The sequence below is a fragment of the Felis catus genome, chromosome B4 (genome assembly GCF_018350175.1).
Source record: "Felis catus isolate Fca126 chromosome B4, F.catus_Fca126_mat1.0, whole genome shotgun sequence".
Taxonomy (NCBI): domain Eukaryota; kingdom Metazoa; phylum Chordata; class Mammalia; order Carnivora; family Felidae; genus Felis; species Felis catus.
The window spans coordinates 66,969,874-66,991,371 of NC_058374.1; the positions used below are offsets into that span (position 1 = coordinate 66,969,874).

At 34.0% G+C, this 21,498-nt stretch overlaps 1 protein-coding gene across 13 annotated transcripts in view; it reads right to left on the reverse strand.

Moving 5' to 3' along the window:
- Positions 1–21,498, reverse strand: part of KIF21A (kinesin family member 21A) — a 152,443-nt gene that overhangs the window by 30,181 nt on the left and 100,764 nt on the right. For 6 of the 13 annotated variants that reach the window (XM_023256938.2, XM_023256937.2, XM_023256939.2 and 3 more), the window contains exons 12-24: positions 18,933–18,971; positions 14,769–14,859; positions 14,241–14,358; positions 13,658–13,846; positions 13,035–13,234; positions 11,871–11,978; positions 8,282–8,350; positions 7,973–8,187; positions 7,665–7,818; positions 6,939–7,133; positions 6,167–6,268; positions 5,203–5,368; positions 4,707–4,727 (exon numbers count right to left, since the gene is read on the reverse strand). In XM_023256938.2, coding sequence (XP_023112706.1) covers positions 4,707–4,727; positions 5,203–5,368; positions 6,167–6,268; positions 6,939–7,133; positions 7,665–7,818; positions 7,973–8,187; positions 8,282–8,350; positions 11,871–11,978; positions 13,035–13,234; positions 13,658–13,846; positions 14,241–14,358; positions 14,769–14,859; positions 18,933–18,971 — 1,667 coding nt within the window. The remainder of the gene's footprint in view (positions 1–4,706; positions 4,728–5,202; positions 5,369–6,166; positions 6,269–6,938; positions 7,134–7,664; positions 7,819–7,972; positions 8,188–8,281; positions 8,351–11,870; positions 11,979–13,034; positions 13,235–13,657; positions 13,847–14,240; positions 14,359–14,768; positions 14,860–18,932; positions 18,972–21,498) is intronic. The other 7 variants (XM_023256932.2, XM_023256930.2, XM_023256940.2 and 4 more) reach the window with 3 other exon arrangements.

The window sequence follows — 21,498 nt, forward strand, 5'->3', positions numbered from 1 at the left end:
AAAAAAAAATGTCCAAAATCTAAGTATTATCCACATGCCACAATTTGAGTGACTGCAATCCCCATGCTATAATAAATATCAACATCTCAATATGGGCACTTTGGTTTTCGTAACTGAGTCCAAATAGAAATGTAGAAAAATACTTCTAAGAAACCCCTTTGATTATGTGTCCTAAAATGAGAAAAAGGGTCCAAAATAGAAAAACCACAAGTTTAAATCATAAAATATAGAAGAACAACATTCACAGGATAGAAATGAGATCATGTGTTTATCAGAGTATGTATATATTTTTCAGAGTATGTATTTATCCCATGCTATCCAAACATATGAAAACCCACAGAGTAAAATACAAGAGAGAGTAAATGTTGCATGAGCTCCCTTTAATGTACTAAGCCAACTTCAAAAACTATATAGGGGTAGACATACTTGCTATATTTTAATATGTCAATTTACTTAAATATTTTCCTTTATTTTTATTTTTGTTTTCAAGCAGAGAGTAAGAGAGTGGTGTGTGTGTGTGTGTGTGTGTGTGTGTGTATGTGTGTGTGTGTGCATGTGTGAAGGTATTCAGAAGTCACACATCAGCATGCAGCTCATTCATATGTACATAAAAGACAAAAACAATAGGTTCGCATGCAACAGTTTTGTAAATAAATACAAGTAAATCACCACTATTTCAGAACAACTGTAACAGACTAGTAAAAAAGAGGAGAAAAAGCAAACAAGTAAAACTAGTAGGAAGTCAATAAATCAAACAGCCACTGAAAGTAAACTATTTAAAATGTCAGCGAGCCCCAAACATAGGTGCAGGTTTTTAAAATATACACACTTTATTATAAAATCATTCTACAAAAGCAATCATATTATAAATAACATATATTAATCAAAAATATATATGATTTATCCCCTTTTAACTTGTAATTTTGTGCATGTGGACTGTGGACAACTAATTCCTTTCTCTGATGTTCCCTTTCTTCCTCACTGTTTAGCAGATACTTTGATAGAAATTCAGTAATACTTGATACATGATAGTATTATCTAAAATGGAGCCCATCTAGGACCCGTAAAAGGGAATTTACTTTCTGAAGTGAAGATCATGGTGGTCTTGAAGGCAATGTGTACCTCAAAGCCTACCACTAGAGGGAGGCTCAAGGACTTGCTTCACAGACGTGATAATTGCGTGTTAAGGTGACTGCATTAGTTGATAATATAGAACATGAGGTTATAAAGAAATGACAAACCTAATCTTTATTTTCCCATGCATAAAGGCTGGCTAAGATTTGCCAGTGTTTTTCTTGTAGAAACCAGTTAGTGTGAGACCAGTTAGTATGTTAAACATCATATGAGTGCTTAGTAAAAACTTAGCTCCTGCTTATGCATGTATGACTTATTTAGAGATAATTATGGTTTGACATGACCAACCTGGCCAGAGGATAGAGGCCCCCACCAGGAAAGTCACCAGATCAGACTCCTCTGCTGGACTGAGCTTAGTCTGAGCACTATGGTCATCTGGGCAATAGAACAAACTATCACCTCACTGTTGTACTCGTAACTCTGAGAATACACATCCAGCCCACTACTAGCTTCTTTTCTCAATGCCAGAAAGTTAAAGCTAAAGGCAGAGACTTGCAACTTCTGAATGCCTTGAAGTTCATCTATATCAGTGTAAAGTTGAGCAGTGTCACATCACTGGAAGTAAACCAGGTATTTTCAAGTCTTTTTTTTTTTCAGTTATTAGAAGTTATAAAAAAAAAAAAAAATAGTGTATAGAAAAGAGTTAACATAGCAGCCCAAACACTACTATCCTTAGAATGGCCTGCTTACAAAGTTGGACTTTGTCTGGCACCTGGAAACTTGATTCTCAGAGCATCCCCAGTCACTAGTTAGCTACCGAAGGTACTTACTGTACCTAGGTTGTTTGCACAAACAATATGGCTTATGCTAAACTCCTGCTTTCCTTCTGGGAGTCCTGAATCCCAGACAGATGGAACCTATGTGACCAGTCCCCAGGAAAAGCTTCAGGTGCTAAGTAACAAGGGACTTCCCTGGATATAAACATTGTGCACATGCTGCTGCATTTTTACTCCAGAGGGAAATGAAAATTCTGTATTATGTCCCATAGAAGGGAAAGATCATAAGGAAAACTAGACATGGATTCCTCCAGACAACATCTGTGGTTTTTTGCCTTATGATCCAGCTGTGTATCCTTCCTACACTGCTCTCATGGATCTTTGCCATAAAAACAACCACATGCTAAGCCCCATCAGTCTTCCTAGCAAGTCTCAAAGATAGGGGAGGTCTTAGGGATCCTAACATAGGTTGGGAAAAAAGAAAAGGATAATAAAGATGTTCTTCAAAGGCTACAAAAGTACAAGTTTATCAGAAAGGGATGCTGGCATGGTTCACACTCTGGTCTTACGTTCTATCATTCTATGCTATGTACCTGTTGAGGGCACCAACCTGCTTAAAGGCCTCAGGCACACGATACTGTGGCTAAGTCCCCATGTTTTAGTTTAGTCATTGCCCAGAGGGACTCTTCTCTGCCCCCCCCCACCCTTTCCACCTTGTCTTTTGCCTTGCTAACTCTTTTTCTTCCTTTATGTTTCAGGTCAAATGTCACCTCCTCCAGAAAAGCCTTTATCAACTCCTCCATTCTTGTTGGGTGACCCTACTATCTCTTCCTATAACTCCCTATACATATCTCAATCATCGCCCTCACTGAATTTATCATACTCTGTCTGTCACCCTCAGTAAGGCATCAAGTCGATAAGGGAAAGATTTGCTGTCATATTCATCTTTGAATCCAAACACTCAGCCTGATGTTTGAGGTAAAACTGGAGCTAAGCAAATGTTTTTAAAGCAAAGTTTATAGGACCCTCGAGCTTCTGTGGATTTAACTTCCATTTTTTTCTCTTTCTGTGTTTTTCCTCTAAGCCCCTCTTGGCTAGACTATGGCCCCCATCCCTAGCACAGATTTCAGCCATGAGACACAGGTTACATCAGTTGAATGGGTTTCCACTCTCTGATTCAGACCCTTTTCCAGCCATAGACAAATGGAAGTTGTTTGAAAGTTGTAAAAAAAAATAACACTGCTCATCAAATTAGCAGTTCAATATCTTCTGCACTAAAGGATATCAAGGAGGACACTTACATTTCTCTTCCAAGTTAAAAGAGACAATGGATGTAAATAACAATTTACTTATTACTAGGGGCTCTTGGGTGGCCCAGTCAGTTAAGTGTCCAACTTTAGCTCAGGTCATGATCTCATGGTGTGGGTTTGAGCCCCACATTGGGCTCTGTGCTGCTGGTGCGAAGCCTGCTTGAGAGTCTGTCACTCACAATGCCCCTCCCCACTCTCTCTCCCTCCCTGTCTCTCCCTCTCTCTTTCTCTTTCAAAATAACTAACTAAATAAAGTTTACACAAACAAAGAGAATTTACTTTTTACTATAGATTGGACCACGAAGAAGAACAAAGAGGAGGAGGAGGAAAGGGAGGAAGAAGAACAGAAACAGAAGAAACATGCCTAATAAGACATGGAATGGCAAAAATCCTAGTTATAATCCAGGAACTTTGACAGTCTTGGTTAGGATATAACCAATCCTATTTGTTCTACCTGAACTTGGTATAGCTTAAGCAGCTTAAAAGTATCAGCCTTTCCATACCTATATTATGCAGTTGATCTCAAGAAAATACTACTTTGAGATTAACATGCGGTATAAACATCTAAAAAAAAATCAAATAACGCATGTATTTTATTTATGTAACATCTTATTTAAAACAAATTCAGATGTATAGATTATATTTATTCTACTGACACATAAAGGTAAGTACATTTAATCTTTCAATTACATTCCTCTCCTTTAAGGATAAGCGTTTAGAACACTTTTGGCAGCTGTGTGCTTATAAAAAGAAAAGATCAGATCAGATTCTGAAAAAAAATTTTAATTAAATAAAAACTGCTCCAAAATAATCATTCAGAAAAATCACAAGTAATAAAATTGCCCTGATACTCCTGGTCCTTCATGTGTATCATCATTGAGAGGAGCAGAGACATTATTAATGGGTGGGTGTAGTTCATGACAAGGTTGTAGTGGCAAGGGGAAGGTTTGAAAATCTCTACATTTGGTCATCTCTAAAGCCACTTCTAATCTGAAAATATTATAATCATAAATATTGTTTCAATATGTTCATATAGAATGCTTTGAATAATTTCAGTTTACAGTGTTAAAATATATGTATTTAATTTTACAAAAATTAAGAATAGCTGAGAATCTAGCAAATATATACCAAAGACAAGTATATACCAAAGATATATGCTAAGGAAAGTTATGAGGTTAAAACAACAGATGCAAGTTAACAGATATATTTAAAAATTAAAAAGAAATGTATACTCCATTTTTTCCTACAAGAAACAGAAAGAAAGGCTTACGAAACTGGAGTCACAGCTGGAGGTCAAAAACTAAAAGAGAAAATTAACTAAAGTATGCTTCTTTAAAAATCTAATAGGTTTTAAAACAGGAATGAATATATAGGAAAGACAAAAGACTTAGTATGTTTGTGGTCATGGATACATTTCAAAAAGATCATGCAAAAACCAGTTGGCTGCCAATAAAAATTTTAAACATAAGATGTACCACAATTAGTGTACATGAACAATTAGTAATTCATGCAGCTGTAGGGTACACAGAAAGCTAAACATACTTACCTAAAGGTACGCTATCTAGATCTGTGTAAATAACAGCAAAAAGGAAACAAAAAGCAATACTCCAATCAAAACAGATCCAATGTTAAGAACTCCCACATAAAACAAGATTATGCACCATTTATAAGATATGTAGAATAGATGCCATAGAAAACACTTATTATTTTTTAAGGCAATTAGATATGCAGAGTAAAGTAATGAAATGTGGTTAATGTTTTAAATAACCAATTCAGAAACTTGGTTGATCCTCTTTATTCATAAAAACTAAGTGCTCAGTAAGGTTAAATAAGCCTTTTAAAGTTGGTAATCATTTCTTGGAATGACAATAATTAAATCCCCCCAAATTTATACATGCAAATTAAAGAAGGAATAATTATTAAAAGCATGAGTAAATATAGCATCTATTCAATCAAGCAATAGGAGAAAGAGGTATAGTATAGCATTCTCAAAGAGCAAAGCTACCATGCAATTTGTTTAACAGAAATTTAGTCCAAATTACCTTGTAAAGCATGGCCTAGTAAAGCATCTAGCTCAGGATTTAATTCTGCTTTCTCTTTCAACATATGGAATAAGAGCTGGTTTTGTGTAGCGCTGGTTATTTCGGTTTGTTTAAGCCGACCTTCAAGTACTTTAATTTGAGCCTCTTTCTGGGCAGCCTGAAGACCCTGTAACAACACCAAAACATAATAATAATAATAATAATAATAATAATAATAACAACAACAACAATTATCTCAGGTCATACATAACAGAATCTTCCATACAAAGATGTGTATCAAATAACAAATGCATATGATATATGGACTTTGACATCCGATAGACGTTGATTCACTGTAGCTCCTCCGCTTACTAGCCTGGTGACCTTGAGCAAATTACCTTATCTTCCTACTTCAGTTGCCTCATATGCAGAATGATATTAATAATATCTACTTCCTAGCACATTGTGAAGATTAAGTGGGAGAACATAAAATAAAGGGTCTAGCACCATCCCAAAGTGGCAAAGAAAAAAGGGGGGGGGAGTCAGAAATCATTATCATCCTCAATATTTAGGATTCTTACAGGTGACAGGTTAATGCATTTACATTCAAAGAGGAGGGAAGCACCACTGTATTTTTTACTTTCAGATTTCTTTTCGAGCTGTGAAAAATCAATACTAAACCAAAGTTATGATACCAACTTTGTTTGCACCCCAAGAGATTTTTCTTTTCATTTTTCCTTTGTTAAAGCAAAAGATGAATTATTGCTTGTTTAAGTTGTTTACCTCTTCTAATACACAAGCACAATGGATGACAAGCTAATGGAATTGATCTAAATAGTCCTGACTTTTCTTAACTCTAAAGAAAGGTAAAAAAAATACTTTTCAGTTAAAAAAAAAACCCTTCTTACATATTATAAAGGAAAGGGTCACTGATGAAAGATAAACAAAATGAATTAATCATTATTTGGGTGTAGTTAGATCATACCTTATTGATACCCATTGACAAGAAGTGGTCCAGCAGGTATCGGGCTTCTGTAAGTGTGCAAGCATTAATGACCGCAGTGATATCCAATGTTTCTCCTTCTTCCTACATTAAATCAGCATATGACGAACATTATTTTGAGCTGAATATATTCAGAGGCAAAAGTCTGATGTCTCATTTATTTATTTGATAGTGTTGGGTAAGTTAATAAGACTCCTCAGAAAAATGTAAAATATGATCCCTACTCCAAGAAACATATGGGTTAGTTGAAAAGAAAAGACACATTTGAGCAGTTAAGAATTCAAGGTGGATTAATAAGTGATATACGTTTTTACATCTTTTTGATTTAAAAATTTTTTTTAATGTTTATTTATTTTTTAGACAGAGAGAGACAGAGCATGAACAGGGGAGGGGCAGAGAGAGAGGGAGACACAGAATCGGAAACAGGCTCCAGGCTCTGAGCTGTCAGCACAGAGCCCAACGCGGGGCTCGAACTCACGGACCGTGAGATCATGACCTGAGCCGAAGTCGGACACTTAACCGACTGAGCCACCAAGGCGCCCCTCTTTTTGATTTTATAAACAATAAATAATATCACAAAATCAGCAAAGAAATCTGGAGAGCAAGCAGGGAGTGACATTCATGCAAAACCTAAGAATCATAGTAAACCCATAAATAGAAAATTCCTTGATATAAAAATTCAAAGTGCTTTTCATGATTAAAAATACAAAAACATCTTCCTTAAGCCATTAACCATTTTTTTACAATTACAAACCTTTGCTTCTTCCATCTGCATGATGTTGGCTTGACAATCAGAAATACTGTCATTGATGTAATCTATGTTAGCAGTTAATGACTCCATCTCCTCATTGATGTTAACCACATTTTTATCTCCCTCTCCACTCTCCTTGATCATCTTTTCTCGTCTTTTTGAAAGTTTCTCTCGTCTTTTTGTGAGTTCTTCCCGTTGCTATTGAAAAAACAGATTGGATTTTAAGAAATGATATTCATCCAGGACCTTAAGAATATTATGTTAAATGAAATAAGTGAGTCACAGAAGGACAAGTACTGCAAGATTTCATTCATATAAGGTATCTAAAAGAGTCAAACTCATAGATGCAGTAAGTAAAATGGTGGTTTCCAGGGACCGGGGGCCAGGTTGGGGGGAATTGAGGGGTGCTATGAAGTTTCAGTTACTCAAATAAGTTCTAGACATCTGCTAATCAACACTGTTCCTATAGTTAACAATGCTGTACTGTACACTTAAAAATGGGTTAAGAGGGTAAATCTCGTGCTGTCTTTTCTTACCACAATTAAGACAAAACAAAACAAAAAAGAAATGATGTTCATCTGTTCACACATAATGCGATCAAAACCCACAAAAAAAAGAAAAAGAAAAAAAGACAAATTGGTAAGGATTAATGTACCAAGGGATCAAATTTGGAAACCTAAAATTACCAGTCAGCTAAGAAAGAACATATCTATGTTCTGTTTTCCACACCTTGAGGAGTCTATTCATATCCGTCTCCATATTGGAAATAGTCATTTTCTGCATGATGATGTCTGTGACCCTGCGCTCAAGAAGCTGCCACTTCATGCGAGCTGTCTTGGAAGTAAACACTCGGCCAGTCAACCCTTTCCTCTGATATTTTTTTCTATAATCATATAAAAACAGATAAACATAATTATTACTTATATGTTTATTTGACTGTATACTGCCAAAAAATACGCTGTTTTTTCATTTAAGTCCAACATTCAGTAATAATGCCACAAAGATTATGTCAGAAGGAACAAAAGAATTGTACTGACCTGGTTCCATTTGTTGTGGGCGTTGGTAAGGCCTGGACTCTTGCCACAGGAATTCTCATTTTCTGCTGGGCTCCTGCCCTTGATACATCTGCTTCTACAGCAGCTGCACTGGAACCCGTGTCCTGAACAGGGGTATCGGATGAGCTCAGCTTCCGCATGACTTTCCCAGCTACTCTATCTGACATGGGCCTCACTTGCCTACGAAGAGCTGTAACCTGAAAGTGCAACAGAGATAGACTCATTCTTTTAGTCTACAGAAATACATCACGTATCTCAAAGCCAGATGTTTCCTCCAAGTGATCAACTTGCCTCTTCGGTTTTGCGACGAAGAACCACTTCTTGGTTTCTTTTTTGGGCTTCCAAAAGTCTAAGTTGATGCTATAAAAATAATATTGATAAGTTAAAATAGTAAACTGAAAGATATAATGCTTTCTACTCCTGCATTAACGTATGCCCCATCCCACTGCATTAACATATGCCCCAATACTTCCTACTCCTGCATTAACAGATGCCCCATCAGTTCTTAGCAAAATCTGAGCTAAAAACAACCTTGCATCCATTACTACAGATAAGAATATTTTATTCCAATAAACAAAAATACATACTGATGCAGCCATCTCTTTCTGAAAAATGAAGTTATCTCTGTGCCACAATTTTATTTAAGAAACATTCATAGTGCTTATTATATACAAGTGCTTTTCTAAATGCCTTACAAATATTGTATCATTTCATTTTTTGCTAGACATTTAATTTTGCTGAGGAAGGAAGAAACACAGCTTAGAATATTTCCAGTAAAGGCACCTTAAAATATATCAGTAATTATTAACTCCATTTTAAATATAGGGAAAACATATATTAATTGTATTAGCACTTTACAAGAACTTCGGAAATATTATGTTGGGTAAAGTAAATGAAAAATAAAACATGTCGGTATTGGTTACCAATTTGCTTTTAGGTACTCTATATGATGAAGACAATTAATTATAAACAACTTTAAGTCATTTTATAAGGCTATAATTTAGGAAGAAATTTTGGACTGAAAAAGAACACAGATCCTAGTTTTGGTTCTGTCATTTATTTAACTCTGTGATCTTGGGCAAAGCTTAGGAATTGGACTTAATCACAAACATCCCTTCTAGGACTTAAATTCTGTGATATACCAAATAACCTTCATGTTTTGTATCCCTAGTGCAAACAGATCATTCATCTCATGTTTATGCATAGTCACTGCTGTATCTTCATTGCCTACAACAATGATTGACATAGAGGCAAAGTTAATAAATGTTTTTAAATAACTGAACTTCCAAAAATTAAAATAAACAAATGGTTTGAAACTTGTTACTAAATTAAGTTTTTCCTTATTCAAAATCAAATCTCAAGCTCATTCATATTTTTGGTACAAAGGGTTCGAAGACGAGTATGACAAGAAACAATTTAGAAAGGGAGTCAATATGCACACAAAGCAATAAGTAGAAGGGCAAAGGAGTCTGAATGTTAGCTTTGTATGTGACTAGCCAGCCTCATATCTTTATAACAGAATATTATATCATATGTGATCCTATGTTGTAGAATAAGATTCAAAAATTCCATAATAGTAGTTAATTGTGCAATATTACTCTATCTCATATGAATTAGTTGTAAAGAAATAAGTACAGTACATTATAAGGAAATTATTCCTGTCATCCAAAAGTTTTCATTAAAAATAAATAAATATGGTATTTGTCTCTCTCTGACTTATTTCGCTTAGCATAATACTAACTCCACCCATGTCACTGCAAATGGCAAGATTTCCTTCTTTAATATGTGGAATTTAAGAAACAAAAATGAGCAAAGGGAAAAAAAAAAGAGAGAGAGAGAGGCAAACCAAGAAGCAGACTCTTTAACTGTAGAGAATAAACTGATGGTTACCAGAGGAGAGTTGGGGAAAGGGGCTGAAATAGGCTGAAGGGACTGAAGGGGCTGACAAGGATTAAGGAATGCACTTGATGAGCACTGAGTATCATATGAAGGTGTCGAATCACTATACTGTATACCTGAAACTAATATTACACTGTATATTAAATAACCAGAATTGGGATAAAAACTTTAAAAATAAATAGCCAAAAAGTGGAAATAACCCAAATATCCACCAACTAAGGAATGCAAAAACAAAATGTGCTCTATCCATACAGTCATAAAAAGAAATGAACTACCAATACATGTAATAACATGGATGAACCTTGAAAACATCATGCTAAATGAAAGAAACCAAACACAAAAAGCTATATATATCATATATTCCATTTACAATGGGCAAATCCATGGAGACAGAAAGTATACCAGAATGGCTGCCAGGGCCAGGAAGACGGAAGAATAGGGAGTGACTGCTAATGGATATGGAGTTACTTTTTGGACTGATAAAAAATATTCTGGAATAAGATGGTAATGATTGTTGCACAATTCTGTGAATATATTAAAACCTTGAATTGTATAGTTTAAAAGAGCAAACTTTATGGCTCACGAATATATGCCAATTTTTAATAGGAAAAAGAAAAAGAAATATAGCCTTAATACAGAAGTCATCTTGTGAAAATATCTACTTTTCTCTGTCATTACTCTCTTCTATCTCCTTAAGTTTTCTTTTTATTTCCCAAAGTAGGTTTCTATTTTCTAAAATATGCTGTATGCTCAGATTTTCTCCAGGGAGGACTTAGACAAAGTTGAGCAAGAAAAAAGGAACAGAAGCTGAAACCTAACCAACAATGGAGAAAAGACCACGGTGGCTTCTTCTTCTTCTGAGAAAAAAAAAAAAAAAAAACAAAAAAAAACAAAAAAACAAAAAAACACCATAAATGAAAACACCAAATTGCTGGGGTGCCTCTGACTCTTGATTTTGGCTCAGGTCATGATCTCATGGTTCATGAGATTGAGTCCTATGTTGGGCTCTATGCTGACAGTGTGGAGCCTGCTTGAGATTCTCTCTCTCCCTCTCTTTCTCTGCCCTTACCCCACTGTGCTCATGCTCTCTCTCTAAATAAATAAACATTAAAAAAAAAAAGAAATAACCATATTGCCAAAATTTAGAAAGAATAAAAAACAAATAGGCTGTAACTTAAAATCTTGACACAGCTAAAGTTAGCATGCTAGTATATATCCTTAAAATTTTTCCCTCATTTAATCAAGCATGCATATATGAAATGCTACTTTATGCTTAATGTTAAATCACGGTCATTTTTCATTTTATGCAGTTTCCAAATCCTAATCTTCAATAGATGAATAATAACTTATTAAATGAGATGGGCTATAATTTATTTAACTATTCTCCATACTGTCAAGTATCTTGGTTATTTTTACGTTTTCACTATTACAAATTACTCTAGATTAAAGATTTTAATACATAACAATTTTTCTTATTTTAGATTATTTTCTTAGTCTGAGTTCATGGAAGAAGCAGGATTCTTGAGTGAAAGAATATGAAAACTTTTGCGCTCTTATTAAAGCCACCTCTAGTGAAACTGGGTTATTATTCAGGAACATCTCTAAGACTCTCTAGGTGAAACTGTCTTTGGAACCATCCTAAAATCACTATCTTATACAAGACTATAAGTAGTTACCTGATTTCCCTAGAGATAACCAATTATATCTTTGCCATTTTCTCCTATCTCATCATCTAGGAAATAAGCCTCTAACGAAATTTATAATAACATTATATTGTTTTTTATAAGCTTGTATATTGAATCACTATAATCCATATAATAACTGCCATATTACTAAATTAATGCATACTTATTGTCCTTATGCTTATTGTCCTTAACCTGCATTTAATAGTTAAAGTTATAAGAAAATTTTCTTCCATTTACTAAACAAGCTTGTTCAATGTACAAGATTTGTATATAACTGAAAGTTAAAGTCCACTCACATCTCTTTTACGTTGATCTTTTTTCAATTGAGCAATCTCTCTGTTTCTCCTAGACTCTGTCAATCTGGCTTTTTCTTGTTCTTCTTTCATTTGTTTCATTAGTCGAACCTAAAAAAATTAGGTAAACACATCTATTGGAGTTACCCTATCACAACATTCATTAAACTAATGGAAGCAAGCAGTTAGAATTCTGAATACTTAACAGAGACAAGTGGACTTTTGTTGCACATTTTAAATGGTCAATTCTTATTTTTGTGGGATTAGTACATTTCTTTTCCTAATAACTTTTCTAATATATTCCTATCAAATTGCTTAGTGCTCTATGTTTTTTATATAAATGTTCAATTGTTCTATAACTTGAATGAATTTTTGGTACTTATTACCAGTAGCTGTGTGACCTTGAACAAATTACTTTACCTCCCTAGGTTTTCATTTTCTCATATATAAAAAAAATATATAAGAAATAACAGTTCTGTGGCATTATACTATTATGAGAATTTAACAATACCTGAAGAGTGCTTATAATAATGCTTGGCATATTGTAAGCACCTAATAATTTTAGCTATTGTTGTCCTCAGCAAAGACACAACATAAGAATCTAAAACTTCCTAAATCATTTTCACATTTGCTGATTTTCACACCAAATGTTAATAAGAAAAATTCATCCCACAGAAAAAACAGATAACAGATCAGAATTCACATACTGTGTTTTGTTAAGAGAAGACGATGTATATTCTTCTATGCATGGGAATGATAAACACTAAATTCAAGATAGTTGTTACCTCTTCAGGAAAGAAGATGATCAAAAAGGAATACATAGATTTTCCGTATAACTGTAGTGTTTAAGATAGTGTATATAGTGTTCATTATGTAATTTTTAATGATTTTTTTCATGTTTGAAATATTTTACGTGTTTTAGGAGGAGAGATATCCATCAGAGTCAAAAGAAGCCCTATTTTCAACCACATGATTTTCACCTACTCTGAAGAAAGGTTTTGATAATGGATGAGGGCAGGAAGCAACTTCTAATTGCCAAAAGGAAGTACATCATTTGTAAGACTCGGTTACCCTTTTATTGAATATGGAAAGAATCACAATAACTTTTTGTCCCAAATGAAACACATATCCTCAACATCAGATTTTAATGCAAAATACAGTCAGTACCTTTGTTTTTTTCATTTCCATCACATCCTGCTGCAATTTCTTCAATTGCTTTTCATATTGAGACTGGTTTTTAAGCAACCTTGCATGCTCTTTCTGAGCTGTCTGAAGCCTTTGCAGTTCTTTATTCATGGCTTGAAGTTTCTTTTCATATTCAGACCTAACTTTTTTTGCCTTTTCTTCTGAATAAGACTCCACTGAGCCTAAATGACCAAAGGATATTTGCATTTGTTTCTGTGAGACACAGATTTTTCACATCACAGATTTATAACTTATGACCTTAGAGAAAAACTACCTCCCAAACACAAACTTCAAGAAGCCAGGGTATCTTTGAATTACTCTCTGTTTTATTATCTACTCTCAACTTCTTTAACAGTTTTTTTTTTTTAATTTAATAAATGTTTCCAGCATTAAGACAGTAAAACAATCAGCCACAACTTTGGACAAAATAATTAAATAGCCTAAATAGGTATCAAAATGAAAAAAAATAGGCAATATTTAACATGACACAAACTCATATTTAATGTGGCCGCTAATGTAATGTCTTTCTTCTAAGGGAAGCAATGATAAACACCCATTTTGGCAATTTAATTGGAACCTTAATTAGAATTAAATGTAATTCTTACCTAAATTCTGGAGCACCTGGTCTCTCTCCAACTGAGTGTCCCGAATCTTATGCTGCAGCATCATTAGCTTCTCTTCATACTGCTTTTTCAGTGTCTGTAGTCTTTTCTGGCTGTTTTCTAGTTCATCAATCAGTTTTTGCTTGATTGCAATTTCACAGGTAATGTTTGCTAAGTCTGCTTGATAATTGGCTATTTATAAAGGAAGAAAATAAACATACTGCAATAGGCAACAATATCATAATTCCAGCTTTTGAGCAAGAGCATGAAAATGAGCACCTACATCCAGGCATTCACTTCGCAGCTAGAAGGAGAACATCCTGGGTAACCCCAAAACTACGAAAAGGTGGTAAATTAACAGCGTTCACACTAAGCAGTGACAACAGATACTATTTGTACTAAATAAGAATGGAAATCACATAGTGACTAAATCCAGTAAGGGCAGAAACATGAGGCTGGAAGGGGATACACAGGTTGGCAGTTGTAAAAGCTGCCTTCATCAAGGAGGAAATGGAGAATGTTCTCTCCCCAAATTTTAAACATATTCCCCAAATGAATCTTTGTCCTTGTACTAGACAGCAAGTACCTTTTTCATCTGATTCGGAATCTGATTCATCAGAGCTTTCACCCCCTTCAATGTCATCTTCTTCTTCCTCCTCCTCTTCCTCTTCCTCCTCATGATCACTCACTTCTTGACTTTCTTCCTAAAATGTGATTTGTGACTATTAATAGTCCAATATCAGCAAAACAAACTGATTACCTCATTAGATTGCCAGAGTACAAAATACAGAAGTATACAAATTTCACCTTTCAGTACTTCAAAAATCATTCCACACTTGTAAGGGTATTACATAATTTGTCTTAAATAAAATAGTGTTTTCTCTCTCACGGTATTCTATCCACACACACACAATGCTTTCACATTGCACAAAATTGAGAGTTGCCAGTATTTTATGGCTCACATTTCTGAAGAAAAGAAATCCTTAAGCAAATAGTTTAAAATGGATGCATGATAACTATTTCCCTTTTCTACATATAAATTAGTAGCTATCGGCAACCATAAATAAGCTAAATTCAAGGACTGAAATTTACAAGTTCATTCTTTCATACTTACCACTTCTAATTCATTGTTCTCTCTTTCTGTAATACCCTTTTCTTCTTTCTTCTCTTGGTCAGTATCTGCATTATCCTCTTTACCAGCCACACTTAAAAAAAAAAAAAAGGAACAAAAAGATACAGTATTTAAGTAGAGAGGAAAGGTGTTCACTTTTGTCTCCCAGATTTTAAAAACCATCAATTACTTATGGAAATAAACTAAGAGTTTATCATTTGAGCAAAGTTATGTCTGATGCTTCAGAGGAAAGTAGAAATTGCCATTCCAGCCATAGTGACTTATCATTGGGAAAAAGACCATTTTCTAGAAACACTGAGGAATAGATTATCCCCTAGAGTATGAGATCTGAGGAGACAGCTAAGAACTAGTCACAGTAACAGTCAATTAATTAGAATGTAGATGATTTAAATTCAAAGGAAATCAAAACAAGTATTTTGCTTTTCTCATCTAAATATATGACTTTTCCCATCTAAATACAAAGATACAGGAGCAGCATTTTTATTGGTGACCTGATACATTTAAGAATAAATTTAAAGATCCAGAATAAATCGGTGCACCAAAGTTTGTCTACACTGGCTGCATCCGCTAGTAATGGCACAGGCTCCTTTTTCAAATGCCATATCTACAGCACAGGACTCTTCTTAAAATGTTCTCACCAAAATGGGTCTTTGCACATCAAAACTGTCTGAAGTTCAGCCTAACCTTTGACTGACGAGGAAATACCAGGGTCTGCCACAAGATTGGCCATACAAATGGAAGCCTCTTCCTCAGTCTTCTGGTACTAAACAGCTCTAACTACATACTAACATTAGGTGATGTTTATAGCTAAACTAACTCAGCCCTGGTGGCCCTAAGAAGGCAGTGCACACTACAGTGAGCAAAGTTTTTCACACTTAACTCACTCTTTTATGGCCTAGCAACCATGGTCAATTATACATAGAAGTTACATTTCTGTTTGCTAGACTCACACATTTAATCAAACTAAATAATACTAAGAACGTAAACTTGAAGTAAATCTCTATGTGAGAGATTTCTTCTTGTGCTACTGTAACATTTTTAAATCAAGAGTAAAAAAATGCTCAAAAGGCAATATTGTCCCAATAAAATTCCCCTTGAAACAGCTTAAAAACTGTATCAAAATAACTTTGGAACCACTATCATTTCTTTCAGATATTCTGCTACACTAAAAAACTGCCCTAATACCTGGACTTGTTTTTAGCTTCTAGGCTAAAAGTTTAATCTTATTTAAGGTATGTTATTATTAAACTGTAATGTTTAACCCTAGGTCTGAATTCTCACAGATACTTTTGTATTCAGAGTAAGACAAATACTTTCCTTTGTAAGCACTTTTCAGAGTTCTTAATTTATGTTTTTTTATGTGATTACTTCTTTAATTTCTATCTTCCCCACTAAACTGTGGGCCTTGTGAGGGCAGGGATCATCTCTGTTTGACTCAGCATTATGTCCCCCATACCCAAGGGATGCACATAATAAATGTGCAGTAAGTGTTTGTTAAATATATTAATCTCTATGACTCTACATGAGAACTTCTGTTTGTCACTTCTGTGTATCTCATGCACTAATTATGTTAGAGTCTGATGGCATAAACTGAACGATGCATAAAGATACATAGAAGACAGCATGTCACTAGAGTGAGAAGGAACTACCAGTAGAAATTTCAATAAAACAATCTTAGCTGGAAAGAAATCAAGTAAACTATAACAGGGTTCCATGAATGTTGTTAAATCATTTTGCTAGAGAAAAATGCTGATGATACGGAACGACTCTTACATCACTTGTATTATACTAGGACTGTTGATTTTCTATCATGCAGTTCCAACTGAAAATCTAGAAGGAAACTCCCTTTCATCCATCATCCCATTCAAAGGACAGTACCATGTACTCAGACTATACTTGAAGTTAAGGTTAAGGCCAGGACAGGAGAATGTGTTTGGAAAGACCTTTCTTATCAGCATTCCCCAGTCTCTCCCCTATGCAGCCTTCCTTACTCACCTGTAACTGTTGCAGCACACAATTTTTGTTATTGGTGGCCACTTCATTACATAAACTGCAACCCAAATTCTCTTTTACTCAGGTTTAGGCTTATAGCTAGATAATCACTTTATTCTAACCCTCCTATTTTCTCCAAGTCACTAGTGTCCAGCAAATGTTACTTTTCACTTATATTTAAAGTTAACTCATACATTATAAGCTATTCATACCAATTCTGATACAGAAAGATCAGGAGTTATAACTTTACATTATTAATTTACCTTTATATACCACTTAAGGCTTAAGCTTTTAAAATATAAGTTGATGCTTTATAATTATTGCACCACAAATATTCAAGTTTTCCTCAATAAAGTGAGACAAATTGATATCTAAAGTAACTATCTAAGCAGCAATGAAAGATAAATTTAAGTTTGCATGTTACACAGAATCAGAATCTTGGAGTTGGAAGGAACACTAATGATCATGTGGTTTAGCCTCTTTGACATTTGACACCAAATGTCAACATTCTTGTTGACAACCTAAAAAGCTGTGTTGTAGGGAAATTAATCCACTCAAGGGGACTAAAACCAGTGTCTTGACTGTAGGTCAGTATTCTAGAATCTTATGCTTCAAGTTCAGGGAAGTATCAGCATCACTGAGAAGCTTATTAGATAAGCAAAATCTCAGGCTCTAGTTCAGTTTTAACTGAATCAGAATCTTCATTTTATCAAACCAGCCAAGTGATTTGTATGTATATTCATGTTCGAAAAGCCCTATCCTAGAGCACAAAACTGCTATTTTTGCTATCCTTTAAGGATGATATACAACTTGGAAACAAACTTTACTCACTAAAGACACTTAAAGGACTTGAATATCTTAAGGTGGAAGACTCCTATATACTTTAACCATGTATTTTATTTTGACCTTCTGAAAGAGAAGAAATCTCACATTTTTAATGCCATGATCTAATTCTAATGACAAATATAATGTTCTAAATATACTAATTAGTTGAGTTCTAGTACAACTTATAATTAGAGTTATATTCTCATTATTAAATACTTTAAATAAGTTATAGAATTATAGAATAAATTATAGATATTGTTGAATACTATATAATATGTGGAATATAATTGTGGCATGTAAACTATTAAATAATTTCAATAAAATATAATTTTTAAGTTTTCATATTTAAAATAAGATATTACTATAACTGATGATCACATAGTAAAAGTTCCCAAACGGCTTATTTTAAGTAAGAGATGAAATTTCTAAACTGGTGCTTCTAAAATATTTAAATATTATTTTCTTAATCATTTTGATTATATAATCTGGAGGTTTATTCAGAAAAATCTATGAAGAGAAGTTATGATAAGTAAAATACTACTTGATCCTGGTTTAAATAACTATAATTCTGAATGACTAAAATGCAAATTTTTATTATATAAGGAGTTCAGAAATGTGCGTCTAAATTTTGCTCAAACTTAAGTGAGAAAAGAAAATATCTCATTTTGACACTCACCTCAAATACATTTTAAAAGCAACACTTGTTTTTCTAATTCAACTTAAAAATGTCTTGGATAGCTTATCTGTAGTAATGCCATAGTTTCCTTTTGCTTTGTTGCCATTTAATGTTGTTTTCCAACAACAAATATTACAAATATTCATATATACAAATACATCTATATTTGTATATACAAATACATTTGTATATACAAATATTATACAAAATAAGAAAGAGGGAGAGAAAAATCCACCTGTGACTTAGCATGGGCTGCAACAAAATCTCAATTCCCACCCAATTAAAAGTTCCCAGTCTGCTCACAAGTTTCTGGAAGATATATTCTGAAAGTCAATGGTGAGTTTTGGGGGGCATCATTTTTAACCTAAAAAAGGTAAGTCATTAAGCACTATCATAATTAGGATAATTTATTCTGAAATCACATGAAATTGCCTGAATTTTAATCCATGTAACTTGTGAGGGTTTTATTCTTAAAAAGCTGTTTTTAAAAATACATTTGGTGTATTTGTCAGTTTTATAAAATCATCATTAATTTTAGGAGCACCAAGCTAATCTAGTCTGAAACAATCTATAATTCTATAACACATTTCCTTGTGAATGGCAACTAAGTATTTAAATGACATTTTAATAAAAAACCTGGGAAATATTCCAACCTTCTTTCTTCTCGATTGCTTTCCTCAAGTTTCTGTAGCCTTCAAAATCACGAGGCACAGTATTGGAAGGCCAAGCCAATGAAGGACAAACCAGACAGTAAAAAGCGAAAGTGGTAAGAAGGTAAAAATGATACATGAGCTTGAAGACTTTAAAATAAATTTTAAAAGATATCATCAAAGGACAATACACAGTAAAAAGGCAATACATTTTGAATGAATAAAAAGTAAGTAGAAAAACAAGCAGCATTATATCTAAGAAGAATATATAGACTATCAGTTGAAGCTATTCAGCAATTAAATGCATAGTCTCAGTTTATATAACTTGGTAAGTATTGAGAGTGTTTGGATGCCATTGCTTTTTTAAATCTTTTTAAAATGGATCGATTCTCTCAGCTTCCCCCCAAAAGCCTACTTTCAATGATATCCTCTCCCTTTTAAATCTTCACAGAAGACTTTCTCATGGCATCATTAAAAGAACGTCAAAAAGTAATGCCTTTCTACCATAATATGAAAATACCATTAATGCTACATACTAGAAAACTACGTTTAAAACTTCTTTTCTATTTTTAATATACTACACGTGAACATCACTAAATCTAAAAAAAAAATTCTATTTCAAAATTATATATGAAATGGTGTTACAGTCAAATGAATATGGTTGTTATGATGTCAGTGAAAACTGTAATTTTATTAAATGAAAATAAAATGTCATATCACTGTACTAATAATTAGAAACTATCAAAAGGACTAAGGCAAAGGTGGCAATAAAATGGGGAATGCAGTACTTTCCATTAGTAAGATTGTTTCTCAATCAGAAAAGTATAAGAAAAATTATAACTATGTACTTAGAACCTTTGAAATATAATTTAAACAATACCCAATACACAGAATTGGGGGTCTTTACTCAATGGAATGTACTGAATACCAATATCTGTCATATAAACAAAAAGATAGATGTGCTAGGCTCTGATTAAGCACATAGCAATCTTGATATAGCACACTTCTCACCAGAATTCCAAATATATTTTTCAGAATCATCAATATTTTTAAATGAAAAGACTGAGTCTTAAGTATAAATTATTTCATCAAGCCAGTTATTTTCATGTGCCTGCACCTGCGATTGGTTTTCACAATCAACTTATATATTGCTATCATAAGAAGAGACTAGCAATCTTTCTGGGAAAAAATTCTAGAGTGATATTCAATAGGGATCAAAAGTTCCAGTATAATGGCTAGAAAAAGGAAAATAAAGCCATCACCTAAGAAATCTATGTGCTTCTAGAGTTTCAACCTGACACCACTAAACACAAGGATAATGCAGTCTGATGAATTAGTAAAGTTTTTTTATAATTCAAGTCATTTAAAGCTAGATATCCAAAAACATGGGGAATAATGCCTAATCTAGTCTTATACTGATGAAAATGAGCCACTGTGGCTCAAAGGATATGGTTTCCTGGCAAAGAGCTTAAACTTCCTGTGTTTAATATGCAGAATTTTTGCTTACCTTACACAAGAGGACTGTATTAAAATGTATGGATGACATGAGCTAATAAGTAGATAAACTTTGGATGCCTTTTCAATTGTTCCTTGGAAGAACATTGTGACAAATCGTTCAAAAGACAGTGGAGGGGCAGAAAAATAATAATCTGATATTTCTCCATAATTTAAAGGAGTTTTTACTTCATTTCATTCCATCACATGGAGAAGGGCTGTTTCTTCCATAAAGAGGAGAGAGAGGGGTACCTTGGTGGCTCGGTCGGTTAAGTGTCCGACTTCGGCTCAGGTCACAACCTCATGGTTCGTGGGTCGAGCCCCGTGTTGGGCTCTGTGCTGACAGCTCAGAGCCTGGAGCCTATTCAGATTTTGTGTCTCCCTCTCTCTCTGCTCCTCCTCTGCTCATGCTTTGTGTGTGTGTCTCTCTCTCTCAAAAATAAGTAAACATTTAAAAAAAGAGGAGAGAGAGAGAATGACAAACCTTGCCAACAATTTTAACTTTTATGTTACTGAAAAATAGGTAATACAGTCTCTTCAATTATTTACCTGATTTTGTTACATTCCCTTATCTATCCATATGGATGATTCTATAGCTCAATAGAAAATATGCACAGACAGGTAGAAGAATAAACCTTAAACCTCCAGATATTAGCTAGTTGTAGATTTGATAAAGACTTTGATGCAGAAGAAAGTTAAACTTTCATGTAAAACGGGACTTATGACATCCTCCTTCAACATAAATGCAGTTTCTGACATAAAAATAACCCAGCTACCACTCTTCCTACCAACACTTAACTTTTATTAGAGGCCCCATAGTCACTACAACCAAAAACTGACAAATAAAAAACACAGCAAATTAAAAGAAATGGAGCTTCTAAATAATTTGTGGCTTTAGTGGGGAGGAAAGAAAGCAGCCATGAGAATGAGGACAGTGTAGGAAATCTGAACCCATAAGTGAATCCCCAGATGGATCCTGGAAACTCTCAGCTAAAAGAGGGTAAAAATCTTCCCTACATAACTCGATCTTTTTTTTTTTTTTCCTTCATGAGGTTGCTGTCCAAAATCTCAGTAT